Below are 15607 nucleotides of genomic sequence, written 5' to 3' on the forward strand. Positions count from 1 at the left end.
TAGAAGTAGTGAAATTTAAAAGAAATGGGGGTGCCACAGCATCTGATTGTCCTGATGCGCAACCTATACTCTGCACAAGAGGCTACTGTAAGAACAGAATATGGAGAAACCGATTGGTTCCCCATTGGAAAGGGTGTGAGACAGGGGTGTATTTTATCACATTACTTATTTAATCTATACGCAGAACATGTCATACGGAAAGCAGGATTGGACCAAGATGAAGGAGGTGTGAAAATTGGAGGGAGAAATATCCATAATTTAAGATATGCAGATGATACCATACTACTAGCAGAAACCAGTAATGATTTGAAACGAATGCTGATGAAAGTTAAAGAGGAAAGCACAAAAGCAGGACTACAGCTGAACGTCAAAAAGACTAAAGTAATGACAACAGAAGATTTATGCAACTTTACAGTTGACAATGAGGACATTGAACTTGTCAAGGATTATCAATACCTTGGCACAGTCATTAACCAAAATGGAGACAATAGTCAAGAAATCAGAAGAAGGCTAGGACTGGGAAGGGCAGCTGTGAGAGAACTAGAAAAGGTCCTCAAATGTAAAGATGTATCACTGAACACTAAAGTCAGGATAATTCACACCATGGTGTTTCCGATCTCTATGTATGGATGTGAAAGTTGGACAGTGAAAAAAGCTGGTAAGAGAAAAATCAACGCATTTGAAATGTGGTGTTGGAGAAGAGCTTTGCGGATACCATGGACTACAAAAAAGACAAATAATTGGGTGTTAGACCAAATTAAACCAGAACTATCACTAGAAGCTAAAAGGATGAAACTGAGGTTATCATACTTTGGACACATAATGAGAAGACATGATTCACTAGAAAAGATAATAATGCTTGGAAAAACAGAAGGAAGTAGAAAAAGAGGAAGGCCAAACAAGAGATGGATTGATTCCATAAAGGAAGCCACAGATCTGAACTTACAAGATCTGAACAGCATGGTTCATGACAGATGCTCTTGGAGGACGCTGATTAAGGGCACACTTAAATGTAGAGGAAAAAATCATCTACAACCATAGTGTGAAATCAAATACTTATTGGGACACAGTATGAAGAAATATTTATATAAACATGACTATCAAATATGTTTATGAATTACACAATCTGTAAATATATTTATAGTGCAATCCGATGTTTGTTTACTCAGAAGCAAATCCGACTGTATTCAATGGGGCTTACTGAAACTGGGAAGTGTACAGAGAACTACAGCCTCAAGTGATAAGGAACTTGTTCTTTCAACTTGTTCTTTTAAGTTGAGACCTTATCCCAGTCTGAGTCTGTGTTGGAATTCATGGGGCTCCTTCAGCCCACCTCACAGCGGAGCTTGGCCTTCCATCCCTTTCAGCAAGAATTGATCTAGCGTACCTCAGATACTGGCGGAGACTATCTAGGATGGATGACTACTCCCTTCCCAAACTCTGTTGGTCTGAGCAACACAGAATCGGGGGATGGGCCCACCAGTGCCAAACAAAATTAGAGATTTATAATCTTTCTATGGGGAAATATTTAAGCTTCAGCCCACACACGCTCAGGAACTGGATCTTTGACCACGACACGTGTCAAGACCGGGCAGCAATTGCAGTAGCCCCCTTCTCTACCTGGTTCCCCCTATTCAAGGTTAACCATGCCAGACCACATTATTTCGAGGTTTTGACACACGCTCAATTGCGTAGGGCATTCACGGAACTTAGGTTCCAAATGATGCCCTCGGCATACCTCGACAGGAGATATCTGGGAATTCCAGCCAAAGAACGGAGATGTATTTTTGGGTGTAACCGGATAGAGGACATCACCCATTACCTGTTACACTGCCCCTTGTACGAGGATCCTAGAAGGAAATTTTTGGCCCAATATATTTGCTCGCACCTGGAGACAAGCTCCTGGGCGTTGATAGTCAATATTTTAGCCGACAACTTCAAACAAATAACAGTCACAGTGGCCAACTTTGCCTTGGCAGCTAGGAAGCTGCCAGCGAGACATATCATGACCTACAATGTCTTGTGATTGTTTTTTTAAAAAAGTCTGGACTAACTTTAGCCCTCCTGATGTCTTATTTGCCCATCTATTTTAAATTTCTTTTGTATCTTGCAAAGGCCTATGGCTATATGCAATAAAGTCTTGTTGTTGTTGTGTTGGAATTGCTTTTTAATATGTTTTTAAGCCTTTTCTTTTTTTAAAAAAGATGTCTTTTTAAAGCTTTTAAAATATTTTCAAAGTTGTTTTAATATATTTTAAAGTCTGTTTTTTATGATGTTTTAAAGTGCTTTTAGTGCTTTTGTTTGCCGCCTTGGGCTCCTACTTGGAGGAAGGGTGGGATATAAATCAAATAATAAATAAATAAACTTCATTCACCCAACCCAAAATTCAGAATCATGCCTCTTTAGGCTGTTTTCCAACTGTTTACTCTTGCTTTATGGTTATTAGATTTTAAAGGGATTTATTTCTTATTGTGAGTTGCCTTGGTTTCCCAACCCTACCTCATAGGGTTGTTGGAAAGACTCCATACACAGAAAAACACTGCAGATGTATAAATACATACAGCCCATATAATAGTTTATTGTCAAACCAGTTGGTCGTTGCAGAAAAATCAGTATTAGTTTAAAAAAATCAGTATTAGTTTCCTACAGAATAAAAACTATAATACCTACCTACTTGCTTTAAAATAGGACTGGAGAAGGACAGAAAGAGTTAGAACATAAACACATTTCTTTTTTACATTCACTCAAAAGTCCCATTAATTTACAGCACATTCATAACCATGTCTACTCAATAGTAAGTCCTATTGAATTCAATGGGATTTACTCTGGGCATATTAGATTAGCATGCTTTTACCCGCACAAAAGCAAGTATTGGGAAGGTTTTGAAAACACTGCCCAGGATCTGATTCCTGCACACAAGAGGGAAAAAAACTGAAATGTATATACTTACCCAATTTATGAGATTTTCAGATAAACGGGGGGGGGGGGAACCACCATTTTCTAACATTGCATTGAGGTTTTCTAGACACTGCCCAGGTAAACCAAACTGGCTTCACACTGATTGGCAGCAATCCTGAATGGGCGGGGTTAGACTGAGCTATAAAGTGCTATAAAGGACAGATTTGTTTTTAAAAAAGATTTAACAGTGGGTGTGGCTGACGTTTTTATATATATCCCGAGAACCGGACCACCTAGAAACTTTTTTTTTTTAATTAAAGCTGAGAATCCGGACCACCTAAGTGGCTAAATGGGCACTGGGTGGCATGCAAAGAATCTGGGTGAAACCCAGCTAACCGGGCAATATGGCAACCCTAACTACAACTCCCATCAGCCCCAGCCAGCATGGCCACTGGATTGGGCTGATGGGAGCTGCAGTTCAAACAAGTAACTTTTTTGTATTTTTCGTGGTCCATGGTATCCGCAAAGCTCTCCTCCAACACCACATTTCAAATGTTGATTTGTCTCTTGTCCACTTTTTTCACTGTCCAACTTTCACATCCGTACATAGAGAGAGCTTGAAGTAGAGCGCTGTTTGCCTCTTTTCTTGGCCACGAGACGGAGGGAGAAATGAGTGAAAGATGGGAAACCTTCAGCCATTAACCCTGGCCCTGGGCCATGCTGCTTGGGGCTGATGGGACCTGGACTCCAGCAACATGCTCAGGGCACATCATTGGCCACTCTTGAGCTAGCTGATCCTGGCAGAGACCTTTCCAGATGGCCAAGAGACTCAGCCTCACACAGGCTGAGGTGCTTCTCTCTCGAGGCACTTTCTCTAAACAGCTCGGGACCAGGATACCTGGAAGATGGACTCACCCCTTTCATGCCCAGTCAGTCACTGAGCCCTAAAAGTGAGGGCCTGCTGCAGATGCCATCTCATGAAGAGGGCCTTTAGCGTGGTGGCCCCTACCCTGTGGAATTCCCTCCGCTTAAACATTAGGCAGGGGCCTTCTCTGTTGCCCTGTTGAAGGCCTTCCACTTCCAACAAGCCTTTTAAGCAGACAGCTTGTCCCAGCTTGCATTTGGTTGGAATTGTTTTTAAGAAATTTTGAAAGATTTTATTAAAAAAAAAATACATTATCTGTTTTTTTCACTGTCCAACTTTCACATCCATATATAGAGATCAGAAATACCATGGTCTGAATTATCCTGACTTTAGTATTCAGTAATACATCTTTGCATTTGAGAACCTTTCTAGTTCTCTCACAGCTGCCCTCCCCAGTCCTAGCCTTCTTCTGATTTCTTGATTATTGTCTCCATTTCATTATGTATTTTTATGTACTTGATTGTCACCTGCTGAGGGTTTGCTCTTAGTAATGGAACAGCGGGCTAGAAATACTTTAAATAAATGTTTCAAATAAAATAAATCCATTATCAAAATATTGTCCCAGGGCTATTACAGATGGTTGGTGTGAGAGTCATGTGAGCAGCTGTCAGAGGAATGAAACCTCCATATGCAGAAGCAGTATGCCAGATCTCAGATGCAGGGAAGAATTTTTTTGCTTTATATTAAATCATTAAAATATGACTAAATAAAGAGAAAGAGAAAGTTATCACTACTTCTGTTGTTGTTGCTATGTGCCTCCATCAGCATTCCTTTCAGATCATTACTGGTTTCTGCTAAGAGTATGGTATCATCTACATATTTCTCCCTCAATTTTCACACCTCCTTCATCTTGGTCCAATCCCGCTTTCTGCATGATGTGTTCTGCATATAAATTAAACAAATAGGGTGATAAAATACACCCCTGTCTCACACCTTTTCTGATGGGGAACCAATTGGTTTCTCCATATTCTGTCCTTACAGTAGCCTCTTGTCCAGAGTATAGGTTGGGCATCAGAACAGTCAGATACTGTGGTACCCCCATTTCTTTTAAAGCATTCCATAGTTTTTCATGATCTACACAATCAAAGGCTTTGCTGTAATCTATAAAGCCCAGGGTGATTTTCTTCTGAAATTCCTTGGTCCGTTCCATTATCCAGCGTATGCTTGCAATATGATCTCTGGTGCCTCTTCCCTTTCTAAATCCAACTTGGATTTTTTTTTCCGGAGAGTCGGTTGTTAAATATTTACCAGCACACCACTGACATCCAGTTACAGAATCGCAAATACATCTCAGCTTATTTTGTCTAGTTTTTGGTCTAAAGCAGGTTTACCTCACCCTTCAGGTTCCCAGAAAGAATAAAAAAGACAGATGAAAAAATCTTTCCTGCATTGATGGGGGGTGGACTTGATGGCTTTATAAGCCCCTTCCAACTTTATTGTTCTATGATTCTAAGATTAAAAAGACAAGACGCTCCCAGCTTACAAGACACACAACACATTTTTATGATGTTTTAAAGTGTTTTTAGTGTTTCTGTTTGCCGCCCTGGGCTCCTGCTGGAAGGAGGAAATAAATAAATGAATAAATAAACAGGAAAGGAACATGGGGAAAGAGAAGTTGGGAGAGGGTGAGAAGCAGATTTTGGGGCTCCAGTCTTTTGAAAGTTTATAAAGTTCTTATAGAGACTGTTCTTCAGGCCCCCAGATGGGCTTTGTTGTTATGTGCCTTCAAGTCGACTACGACTTATGGCAACCCTATGAATCAGTTACATCCAAGAGGATCTGTCATGAACCACCCTGTTCAGATCTTGTAAGTTCAGGTCTGTGGCTTCTTTTTCTATTGCCTTCTGTTTTTCCAAGCATTATTATCTTTTCTAGTGAATCATGTCTTCTCATTATGTGTCCAAAGTATGATAACCTCAGTTTCATCATTTTAGCTTCTAGTGATAGTTCTGGTTTAATTTGTTCTAACACCCAATTATTTGTCTTTTTCGCAGTCCTTAGTTTTTCGTAGTCCATGGTATGCGCAAATGTCTCCTCTAACACCACATTTCAAACGAGTTAATGTTTCTCTTATCTGCTTTTTTCCATCCATCATGGTAGGATGAACAAAGGAAAATCAGGCCTGTTTAGGATAAAGACTTCCCCCCCTTAACACCGACTTCATTTGCAAGTCACTGTTCAGTATAGTGGCAATGAACTGATGGTGCGCCAAAATGGCCACCCTGCTAGCTAGGCTTTTTCAATAGACCTGTCTAGACAAGAGTCTGCCTCCTGGGAGCCAAAGAGAGGAAACAGAAGAGCCGGGAGTTTCCCCTTCCTAAAACAAGCCTGGCAGGTCTGCCCCTCTTAGCAGCCAGAAACAGCTGGTTTCTGGAAGTACATCACCTCTCAGGGCCAGGGATGGATGGGTGCGGCGGGGGGGTCAAAGCCATAGCTTTTGGACTCAGCACAGAGAGCAAGTTAATTATCACAAGCAGCAAGAGTAGGAACCAAAAGCAAAGTTTTCTTCTCTGTGGGTGTGTTCTAGATAGATTACAGCACAGATATCAGAAAAACCGGCTCATGTAGAAAAGATATAAAGCCAAGATGGAGTCCAGAGAAGGAAGTGCCCCTTCTCTGTGTTCCCCAACATCCCAGAAATCTTTTCCTGATTGCTGATTGGCTCCTTTTTAATTTGCCCCTTCTTCACAACTAAAATTGGCTCTGTATTGCTAAATGACCAATTTACCAAATTACAGGACGCACACCTACAGCAACAGTTTTCAGGGCTGGCACCAGAGGGCGGCCAGGTCGGGTCTTGGCCGAGGTCCCCATGGCCCAGAGGAGCCCCTCTTTAGAGTGGAAGGGTAGCGCTCCCATCCCATGATCCGTGGCAGCCGCAGCTCCTGACCCTGCCAAGGATCGCAGAGAGGGAGCTCCCAGGCACCCACCCCAACAAAAAGCATGGGCCCCCAACTCCAGCTCGCCCCATCTACTCCTGTTGAGATACATACCTGCCTTCAACCAAAATGGCAGCCGAGGCTTTCCTGAGGGGCTGACACCTCTGCCGACATCTTGGTTGACAGTTTTCCATTGTTTTGAGATTTGACGTGATTCCAAGCCTTATCGGTATAGAGTCTCATGAAGATCATCCAGCACTGCTAGGTGCATGGAATAACAAATCTTGTGCCTTCTTCAAAGGCATTGTCTTAGCTCTACTCTGGCCTTGTCAGCATTTCTGCTTCTCACACACTCCAGACAGAAAAACATTTATGCTCTTCAAATAAGCATTCAGGCCTATTTCCGTGATGAGCCAGAGTCACTTGATCAAAGTTTTCTTCCATTCTGTTCCACAACTTCTGGGGTGATCATCTTTACCATACACATGGTTGTGTCCCCAAAATTGAACTCATTAACACTCGTCACTTCAGCATTTCCGTCTACTACAGCAGAGATGGGGGCTAGATCCATCTGTCCCCCACCTCCCACAGGTTACTTTTGACAGGGACATCAGACAGATCTCTACTATTGTTCTTTATTTTATTTAAGACATTTATATGCTGCTTAATTAACCACATTTCTAATGTGGCATACGCAACAACAAAAACAGGAAATGAAGCAGTGAAACCATAACATATCACAAAACTGAACATTAACACTACAAATACCTTTAGTATTTCTTGCTGGAACAAGAAAGTTTTAGTCCTGTGCGGTAAGTTCACCCATAGGGTGCCTGTCTAATCTCATTTGGGAAGGAGTTCCACTTGGGTCCACAACATTGAATGCATGGCTTCTAGTAATTATGAACCTTGTATTTTAAAATTGTAGTAACCCACCATGGGACTTTGGGGTGAAGGGCACGTAATAAATTCTAATAATCTGAGTCATGGGGGACCACAGGCAGTGACACCCCAAAGATCTCAGTGATTGGGTTGAGGTATAAGGGATCAAGCGTCCCTTAAGTTATCCTGGGCCCAAGTTGTTAAGACCTTTGAAAATTAATATAAGAACTTTGAACCTGACCCAGTAACTTATGGGCAGCAGTGAAAGCATTTCAGCACCACAGTTAATATGCTGGTGGCAGTCTGCCCCCGAGAGTCTCGCCACAGCATTTTGTACCTGCTGGTGCTTCAGGACCAGGTGCAAGGGTAGAGTGCATTACAATTCTTGAGGTTGCCATTGCAAGAATCACTGTAGCCAGACTATCCTTGTCCAAAAGTGGTTGTAGCTGGCATGCCAGTTGGAGCTGGTGAAAGGCTCTCTGAGCCATTGATGCTACCTGAGCCTCAAGCGAAAAGATGGATTAAGGAACGCCCCCCAATCTACGCACCTGTTCTTTCAAAGGGAGAGTAGTCCCATCCAGAACAGGCAAAGGGCCAATATCCCGGACACTGGAACTATCCACCCACAGCGTTTCTGTCTTTCCAGGGTTTAAGCTCAGTTTATTAACCCTCATCCATTCCACAGCTGCATCCAGGCAATGCTCTCGACCATATTCAGCTTCTCCTGGCTCAGATGTTATGGAGAAACAGACCTGCATATCATCAGAGTACTGACGACATTTTGTCCCACAAGGATTGCTTCCAACGGCTATAGATGTTAAACAGCACTGGAGGCAGGATCGTGCCCTGCGGCACACCATAACACAAGGACCGTGGGGGCCACGACACAATCCCCAGCAGGGCTGTGGAGTCAGAGTCGTGGAGTCGGAGTCGGGAGCAATTTTGGGTGGAGTCAAGAGTCGGTAGAAATGTACTGACTCCGACTCCGGCTTCAACATAAATTTTGATTGACAAATTTTTTAAAATATAAATTCAAAATGTCAAAGAAGCTTCCCATGAAGTCAGCTGTAGTTGAGCATTTCACCATAACTCAAGGTGGAAAACATTTTGTGTGTCAGTGTATGACACAGGACCCAGATGAAGACAAATGCTGTGATGCCAAGATCAGCACATATTCCGGCAGCGATAAAAATGCTCCTACAAGAGCTTCCAATTTAAAAAGACATTTACAGCACTTTCCAGGGCTGTGGAGTCAGAAGCATTTTGGGGTGGAGTCGGAGTCAGGCAGTAGAAGTCGGAGTCGAAGGTTTGGCGTACCAACTCCACATCCCTGATCCCCAGTGCTATTCTCTGGACACAACCTTGGAGGTAGGAATGGAACCAATGACAGACAGTGCCCCCAATACCCATCCCACTGAGCCGATCCAGGTAGATACTGTGGGCAACAGTACCAAAAGCCACAGAAAGACAGAGAAGCAGGAGCAGAGGTTTGTTCTCCCTGTCCCAATCTTGATATAAATTATCCATCAAAGTGACCAAGACTGATTCAATCCCCAAACCATGCCTGAACCCAAATGGAAATGGATCCAGAGAACCACTGCATCTGCTCTGCCACTAACATGCATACGTTTCATCTAAGACCACGGGAGTCTGTGCCTTGGAATTCCATTCTGGATTGGTAGCAATGTTGTGCTTTTAAATAAGGGATTGGGGACGTTTTTGGCTCCGTGGGCCAGATCCTTATCAGGATTGACCTCATAAGCCAAATCTGATAGGTAGGTGGGGCTATACCCTGCCAATTACATGTGTTGTCCCATCCACCAGTCAAAAGCCCTTGCTGTTGGGTTTAAAGGTGAAATGTGAGATGAGTGATGTCAGCAGATGGACGGGAAGGCATAGTTTGGGGAAAATTCCCTCCTGGGCCAAACTGGACCTGCTGGCAGGCCTAGATTGGCCCACAGGCCAGAGTTTTCCCCACCAGTGTTTAAATGAAAAGGCCATTTAGTCAGGATATTATTTATTTTATTGCTTTCAAGTCAATCCCGACTTATGGCGACCCTATGAATAGGGTTTTCCTGGTAAGCGGTATTCAGAGGGGGTTTACCATTGCCCCCTCTGAGGATCAGTGACTGGCCCAAGGCCACCCAGTGAGCTTCATGGCTGTGTGGGGATTCGAACCCTGGTCTCCCAAGTCGTAGTCCACCACCTTAACCACTACACCACACTGGCTCTCTTAGTCAGGATAGCTGGGGATTTAGTACAGTTTAACAAGAGGGCTAATGGCGTTTAGGCGGGCCAATGTAGAATTTAGCAGTGGTTAAATGTTTTTAATTATAACCTTACATGTAATCCTTGCATGGACAGCAACTTTATCTGATGTTTTATTTCCCTCTGTATTTTCCCATGAGATATGATGAACAGTATATGCATGTAAAATAAAATCTAATAACTTTAATTTAAATGCATATACTGTTCCTCAATATTTCTCCCTTACCTAAGATTAATTTATACATTAAGTGCTGTTGATTTCTCTTTCACTGTATTATGCTTACGCTTTTCCTAAACAAAATGCATTAACTGGTTCTCTGAAGATGTATTTAAAACAAGTATTTCCAATCGAATTTTAGCCTCTGAGGTTCTGTTTGGTCACCACCCTCTTCCCTATTGGGGCAGATTAAAGACCTCACTTTCATAAGCATTTATATGGATTCTCCACATGTGACTTCATTTATGAGAAATGAGCTCTTTCTTCTTACTGAGAGTTTTACTAACTCAAGCATAAATACGGTTTTCCTCCCTTGCTAAGTTTGTTGATGACAACAGACATTTGTACTCCTTCGAAAACTCTTTTCACACTATTCCACCACCACACACAGACTTTTTTAAAATAGTTCCTCCCTTATGTGAATTCTTTGATGGGAAGTGAGGTAGGAGCTTCTACTGAAGCTCTTTCCACATTCCAAGCATTTATATGGTTTCTCCCCTGTGTGGACTTTTTGATGATTTGTCAGATTTCTCTTCTGACTGAAACTTTTTCCACATTCCAAACATTTATATGGTTTTTCCCCAGTATGAATTCTAAGGTGAGTTGTGAGATTAATCTTCTGAGTGAAGCCCTTTCCGCACTCAAAACATTTATATGGTTTCTCCCCTGTGTGAATTCTGTGATGGGAGGTGAGATGGGAGCTCTTACTGAACCTCTTTCCACATTCCAAGCATATATATCGTTTTTCTCCCGTATGAATTCTTTGGTGGGCAGAAAGTTTAGAACCATCTTTGAAGCCCTTTCCACACTCCAAACATTTATATTGTGTCTCCAGTGTATGAATTCTTTGGTGTGTGGAAAGTTTAGAACCGTCTCTGAAGCCCTTTCCACACTCCAAACATATATATGGTTTCTCCCCTGTGTGAATTCTTTGATGACAAGTTAGTTTAAAACTGTCTCTGAAGCCCTTTCCACACTCTAAACATTTATATGGTTTCTCCCCTGTGTGAATTCTTTGATGATATGTGAGATTTACTTTCTGACTGAAACTTTTTCCACACTGAAAACATTTATAAGGTTTCTCCCCGGTGTGGACTCTCTGATGGTAATTGAGATGGCAGCTCCGATTGAAGCTCTTTCCACACTCCAAGCATTTATATGGTTTCTCCCCTGTATGAATTCTTTGATGATCAGTGAGATGTATCTTCTGACTGAAGTTCTTTTTACATTCCAAACATTTATATGGTTTTTCCCCTGTATGGATCCTTTGGTGGATAGAAAGTTTAGAACTGTCTCTGAAACTCTTCCCACATTCCAAGCATGGTTTCTCCCCAGTGTGAATTCTCTGATGAAAACTGACATGGGAGCTCTCGCTGACAGTCTTTCCACACTCCAAGTATCTATAAGTCTTCTCCCCTGTGTGGAATTTGCAGTACGATTTACATCTTGTTGCAGAAACAATACTTTCCCAATGTACTTTGTAATTACTTGTTTCCTTTCTTTTATCTGCTTTTTCTTTGTCTACGATTTCATGGCAGTCACTTCCTTGAGATGCAGTCAATTTCTTCCTCATCTTCTCTCCTGCTTCAGTTTTTCTTCTCTGATCTTCCCTCTTTCTACATCTGCCTCTTTCCTGTGTCTGTTTTCCAAGTACTTCTCCCTTATCCTCGGTTCCACATTCACCACCTTCTGCAAGACAGAAAACTGATTACAAAGAAGAAATGGAATCTCAAATCACCAAACATTCAAGGAATGCTTGGCATTAAAGAAGATCTGGAGACAGTTGGATGGGTAGTAGATCTTACAGCAGATTTGACTCTCGTTAACTGACTGCTAGCATGCTAAAGACTGTTACATTCAACCACAAAGATCTGGGTTCAGTTTCCATCTCGGAAATGGAGCTCATTGTATGGTCTTGGGCCAATCACTCTCAGCCTAGCCAACTTCACCAGTTTGTTATACAAGCAAATGGAACAACTATGTGGATTCTCTCCTGACCTGTTAGGAGCAATGGAAGCAAGTGGAGGATACAAATGAGACATAATAAAAAGGTAGGGTGCCATCATTCAGTGGCATTCCTAACCTCCAGCTAAGCCAAGTAGACAATCCTGGACTATATGAACTAAGGGCTATAGCAGGGCTTCGTGATTCTACAATGGCTCGGACCTGTGTTTGCATTTATGGCTCTTAATGTTTTCTCTGGATGACTGATAAATTGTTGCATTGATTATGTTGTGGAAGGGGACGTTGAAATTATATATAGTGGCAGATGGGAGAATTCTTACTGGCTATTTTCCCCTTTTCCAGTAACAGGAACAGCCAACACAATGGTCTCTGGATGTTACTGGACTCCCACTCTCCATCAGCCCCAGCTAGCATGGACAATGGTCAGGAATGATGGGTAAGCCAACAACCTCAGCATGGCACCATATTGGCTACCCCAATCCCATAAGGATCTTCCCATCCACACACACAAGAACTGTGGTAGGCTGCCACTGGGCAGGATGACCTTCCTTCCACGCTTTAGTCTCTCCAAGTGTAGGAGAGATTGTCCGAGCCTTATTTCCCAGGACCCCTCCCTTCATCCCATCTCTAGGAAAAAATATAAACACAATGGGAGCTTTGAAGTTACCCGTGTTCCCAAAGACCAAAACGCAAACAAAACCAGAGCTTAGCTCTGCAATCTTAGCCCTTGGACGAAAGGTTTAGCGAGAAATTCCAGAGAATTCCCTTTCAAACTAAATGTAAAGCAAACAATAAACAAAATACAAAGAACTGTGTTACTGGGGAAGAGGTGAAAAACATAAATCTTATACTGGGAGAGAGGATCTTTGGACTTCTGATCAGCTGTTTCCAGGGAAGCAAAACCCTCACATATTTATGGGCATCTGAGACCAGTAATACCCAACCTCCTTTCTGGGATGGATTGTTGATTGGCCCAGTCAAGAAATCTACTCCATCTCTGATGTCAGTCTGCTCGGGCCAACCAGAAAATGACTTGAGAGGGCTGTTCCACCTCCTTAACCACTTTAAGACTCACTTTTCAAAAAGGCTTGGCGAGGTGGGCCATTGTTGACAGCGGCATAACTGGAGGATAAGGGTTGTATTCAACTAACCCTTACCCAAGGGTGAATGGAATGGAAACTGCCTTCAAGTCAATCCAGACTTATGGTGACCCTATGAATAGGGTTCTCATGGTAAGCAGTATATTCAGAGATGGTTTACCATTGCCATTGCCTCACTGCTGAGAGGCAGTGACTAGCCCAAGGTCACCCAGTGAGCTTCGTGGCTGTGTGGGGATTTGAACCCTGGTCTCCCAGGTCGTAGTCCAATACCTTTACCATTACAGCACACTGGGTACACCTTTTAAAATTAAGGACCATGACTATCTTATGTCCATTTATTTCAGTGGGTCTACTCTGAGAAAATGTTAGTTGAATACAGAAGATAGCTGTCCATTCAAGGTTACCTGCAAAGGTGTAAGAAACCCAGAGGCTGCTGGAGTGGCACTGCTAAGCTACATCAGAATATTAGGATTCATCACATATAAAAATAATTGCCGTTTGAGACAGGTATTATGATCCATGAGAGACCCTTACCGAGAGAGGCCAGAACCCCACAATTTTCCTCCATGACTTCTTCATACAAAGCTCTCTGGTCAGGGTCCAGCAGGGCCCACTCCTCTTCTGTAAAATACACAACCACATCCTCAAAGGAAACAGGACCCTGAAAATCAAAGAAAACATTTCCTCATAGAAAAAGATGATCTTCTAGCTACCTCCAAATGATGGAGAACCCCTTAAGGGGTCCTGGCCCCAGGCAATATGGGCCCTTGAAAACTGATAAAAGGAGAAATGGATTTCTTTCCCTATGTCACACACAGCAGGCATTAAAAGCAGGCCTGCAGGTGCGGAAAGCGGGAAAAGGGTTAAGCTCACCCTGCTACAAAATTCCTGAGCATCTTTCGGTGCCAAATGGCTAATGCATGGCCGCAGATCATTAATCTGACATTGTTTTTTATTATGTGATCTTGGAAACAGGGCTTCTGATCTCTTTTACTAATAGAGCAAATGGCTTCAGCTAAAGGGAAGTTTTATAATGGAAATCTAGGTGAAAGGAGATAGAAATTTAAGCTTGAGATGTGGCCTTCAGCTATAATATGGTGATCTGAAATTAATCTTCTATAGCAGTGTATGGAACTTTCAGTTATTCTAAGGAGAGCCAATCACCCAAGGAACATGCTGTTATGTCCTAAGAGATAATCTCGACCAGCTTGACTGGTCAGGAGCCATGATAGAATGAAATGTAATGGTACATATTGGTTTCAGAACACTACAAGATCATCAGTAATATATGACAGTTGAATAGTGGTAATATCAGCTAACGGGACAGATTGACATCAGTGAATACAGTGAGGATGGGAGGTATCTGCTTGATTATGAATGTACATGTATTCATTTTAATAAAGTTATCTGGTTGGTTGGAAATATTTCAAGAGGGAAGAAACTGTTATGTTACATAGAAAAGAACTTTGGGGATTGGTTAATTATTGTCACATGCTGTAATTTTAAGGTATAAAAGATCTATGCACACCATATCTCATTGCAGTCTCTCCTGGATACTTCCTGGATGTGTTCTGGGGGACTGACCTTGCATAAGCTTGTAGAAATAAAGGCCTACCCTTTTGCTTTAAGCCTGTGTCATGGATTATTTAAAGGACCCCCAGCAAAGATCCCACAAGAGAAATACAATAATTCTCCAACACAAAAAGCTAGTTAAGATGAGGAGGCTGGTAATTATTCTCAGGATTGATACCTTCTTCAGCGGCATTCACAGCCTTTGTTGAGGGCAGCGTTGACAGAAGCAAAGAGAAGGAGAGAGGGGTGCCCAGGGAGGTGAGCAAGGGACAAAGTGCCCCCAGCCTCTTCCCCCAAGGGAACTTTCTCCCTACCTGATCCAGTTCCACAGCCGCTCTTTCTGCTCCACCACAAAGAAGAGATGGATGAGGGGGTCTTGCAGGCATCATTCCATCACCTGGAAGAGACAAATGTACCGGCAAGCCATAAGCACTTGGTTTTCTCAGAGATTACTCTTGTCTGTTGAATGCATTTCAGATTTTCATACCCATTTTGAATTTCAGTTGTGTAAAAACACATATCACCCTTTGGGGGCTCTTGACCACAAATCAAAGCATGTGAAGTATTGTAAATAAAGGCATATCTGAGCTGCGGAAAAAGCTGGAGACAAACATCTTCCCCCCAAAAGATTAAAGGAGTCCCTGGATTTCTTTCAAAATCAACACAGAGACACCACAAAGAGATCCTTACCCAGAGGCCTGTGTCTGGGGTCTGATGGAGTCCTCTCTGGTTTAGGGAAGTGAGTTCTCATTTCTGTTAGCAGATCCTTTACCTGAAACAGCAACAAGGATTGAAGACAGGAAATGGGGAGAAGGCTTAGAAGAGGAATGACAGAGGCAAAAACCTTAGCGGTATTTGATATCCTCACTTGGGCCATTAGCAGAGACAGTGGGGAAATGAA

The 15607-nt window shown here is 42.5% G+C and overlaps 2 protein-coding genes across 2 annotated transcripts in view; both read right to left on the bottom strand.

The window, feature by feature from the left end:
* The window catches only part of LOC133381457 (zinc finger and SCAN domain-containing protein 23-like), a 28279-nt gene that overhangs the window by 8706 nt on the left and 3966 nt on the right, over positions 1–15607 (bottom strand). The window lies entirely within an intron of this gene.
* Positions 7425–15607, bottom strand: part of LOC133378920 (uncharacterized) — a 56388-nt gene continuing 48205 nt past the window's right edge. The window contains exons 20-23 of the mRNA XM_061613533.1: positions 15397–15478; positions 15021–15103; positions 13669–13795; positions 7425–11758 (exon numbers count right to left, since the gene is read on the bottom strand). Of these exons, the coding sequence (XP_061469517.1) occupies positions 10467–11758; positions 13669–13795; positions 15021–15103; positions 15397–15478 (1584 nt within the window). The 3' untranslated portion in view covers positions 7425–10466. The remainder of the gene's footprint in view (positions 11759–13668; positions 13796–15020; positions 15104–15396; positions 15479–15607) is intronic.

Source organism: Rhineura floridana, chromosome 3, assembly GCF_030035675.1.
Source record: "Rhineura floridana isolate rRhiFlo1 chromosome 3, rRhiFlo1.hap2, whole genome shotgun sequence".
Classification (NCBI taxonomy): Eukaryota; Metazoa; Chordata; class Lepidosauria; order Squamata; family Rhineuridae; genus Rhineura; species Rhineura floridana.